Source organism: Wasmannia auropunctata, unplaced genomic scaffold, assembly GCF_000956235.1.
Source record: "Wasmannia auropunctata unplaced genomic scaffold, wasmannia.A_1.0 LD335679.1, whole genome shotgun sequence".
Classification (NCBI taxonomy): domain Eukaryota; kingdom Metazoa; phylum Arthropoda; class Insecta; order Hymenoptera; family Formicidae; genus Wasmannia; species Wasmannia auropunctata.
In genome coordinates, this window is record NW_012027211.1 from 16,716 (window position 1) to 18,681 (window position 1,966).

The following is a 1,966-nucleotide window of genomic DNA, read 5'->3' on the forward strand; positions in this document are numbered from 1 at the left end:
ACTTTTTCACATATAGATTTCTGATTTAGAGCTATAATGTTGCAAGAGTATGATCCATCCATGCTTCCGATGCTAACTCGATATCCCTTGTGTAGCGATGGACTAGATTTAGAACCTCCGAATAACATATGTATGATTTGTTGCTCGCCTACCATTTCGAATCCCATCTCCGTAGCGTAGCGGTCAAGAATGTATGATCTGTGCGATCCTGTATCAAAAATTGCTCTAACTACTCGTTCTTTGCCTTGAGAAACTAATTTCACTCTAAGTGTCTGCAGAAATACTTCTCCTGTAAGTGAAATATTAGCGAGAGTGGGCTGTACTTGCGTTTTGATAATGGTAGGTTCTTCTGCTTGATTGCTTTTTACAGAGGCAGTCGAGGACGTGTTGCGACACATAATTAGTATGTACTTTCTTCCGCACCATGCACACTTTCCTTTGTATCTGCAGTATTTGAAACTGTCCCGTTCTTGCACAATAGAAACAAGCATTTTTTTCTTTGACCATCTTGCATCTATCTTCATAGGACATCTTCTTGGCTTTTTCGCATAAAGCACTCTCGTGCTCTAGTCCACAAAATATGCAGGAATGTACTTTTTCTTCTTTAGCGAGAAGTCCTGCAGCAGTAGCGATCTCTTTCGGTTCTGTCTTTATTTTCTTTTTAGACTTATCTTGATTCGTGTTTTTATTTATATTGAAACCACTCATTGCCATGGCGATTCTTTCTTCTCTCATTACTTCTGTATGGAGAAAAGACATTAATTCTTCTAAGCGTTGCTTCGATGTAGTAGAATTAATTGCATTCGGATTTCGCTGCCATACGCGCAAAAGATCTTCCGGTAACGACAACTCTACCAAGGGGTACAGCATTGCAGCGCACATATCAGTCGCGACTCCAAGCGATTCTAAGGCTCGTAATTGCGTTTATCATAGATACTAGATAAAGAAGTGTAACTCGACTTTGCTGATTGATTTAATACTAACTTGAGCATTTCTCTTACGTAAACTTCGACGAGCAAATCTTCCCTGCCAAAACGTGACTTCAAGCTTGCAATGACCTTTTCATAATTTGCAGCTGTCGGCGGAAAACTATTGACCAATACGCTCGCTCGAGAATCTTTTCTCATCGCTTGGATCAGGTACTGAAATTTATCTTCCTTGGTGATGTTTGGATCTTCGTGGATGTGCTTAAATAGGCTCCAGAACTGCAACCAATCTTTAAGATCTCCGCCAAACTTCGGCAATTGTATCTTTGGCAATTTGTAAGTGCGTGCACTGTCTCTAGAAATTTGTGCTACTTGCCTGATATCTTCCACATGGATCGTTGCCTGAGGTGGTTCTACTATATTATTTACTGTTATTTTCGCTTGCTGGTACTTCATCCGATATTCATCGGCTATTTCAGTTTCCTGTGTTAAAACTTCCTCGCTGAGATCACTGTCGATCATAACCTCGAAAATCTTCTGGTTAAATTCTTCTAATTGGCTCGCCTTTTCTCTTATCATCGCGAGGCGTACTTGTAATTCCGTGTTATCTGGCCTCTCTTTCTCTAACTCGGCATGCAATGAGCCCAGAATGCGAGTAAACGCCGCACGAGCAGTGGAACGTGCCTTTTTCAATTTATCCATTGTGCCACCGACTATTTTCTTGCAAATATGTCACAAACTGAATAAATCCTGTCATCGGTCGCCAAATGTTAATATAACATACCAAACGTTAATAACACTAAATGTTAATAACACCAAATGTTAATAACATCAAATGTTAATGTAACATACGTTTTAGTCGGTGGATAGGAGCGAGCAATAATCTCTCGAAGATTTATAATCGGATACCTTTTATTATTCACAGTGTTCTCGACACATAACGTACGAATGCTTGAATGCGAGTATAACAAAGAATTTTTCTCGAGGCCCTCTATTGACTTAAAGCTATTACGGGTAGGCGAAAGAGGGCGCTAGTCTCC

The 1,966-nt window shown here is 40.1% G+C and overlaps 1 protein-coding gene across 1 annotated transcript; it reads right to left on the reverse strand.

The window, feature by feature from the left end:
* Positions 1-905: 905 nt before the first annotated feature.
* Positions 906-1,628, reverse strand: LOC105456456. Its single transcript, XM_011700516.1, has one exon. The coding sequence runs from the start codon at positions 1,626-1,628 to the stop codon at positions 906-908; it is 723 nt and encodes a 240-aa protein (XP_011698818.1).
* Between the last annotated feature and the right edge of the window lie 338 nt (positions 1,629-1,966).

What these genes read in the sequence shown, in the direction of transcription:
- LOC105456456 (XM_011700516.1), bottom strand. Translation starts at nt 1,628, where the DNA reads ATGGATAAATTGAAAAAGGCACGTTCCACTGCTCGTGCGGCGTTTACT.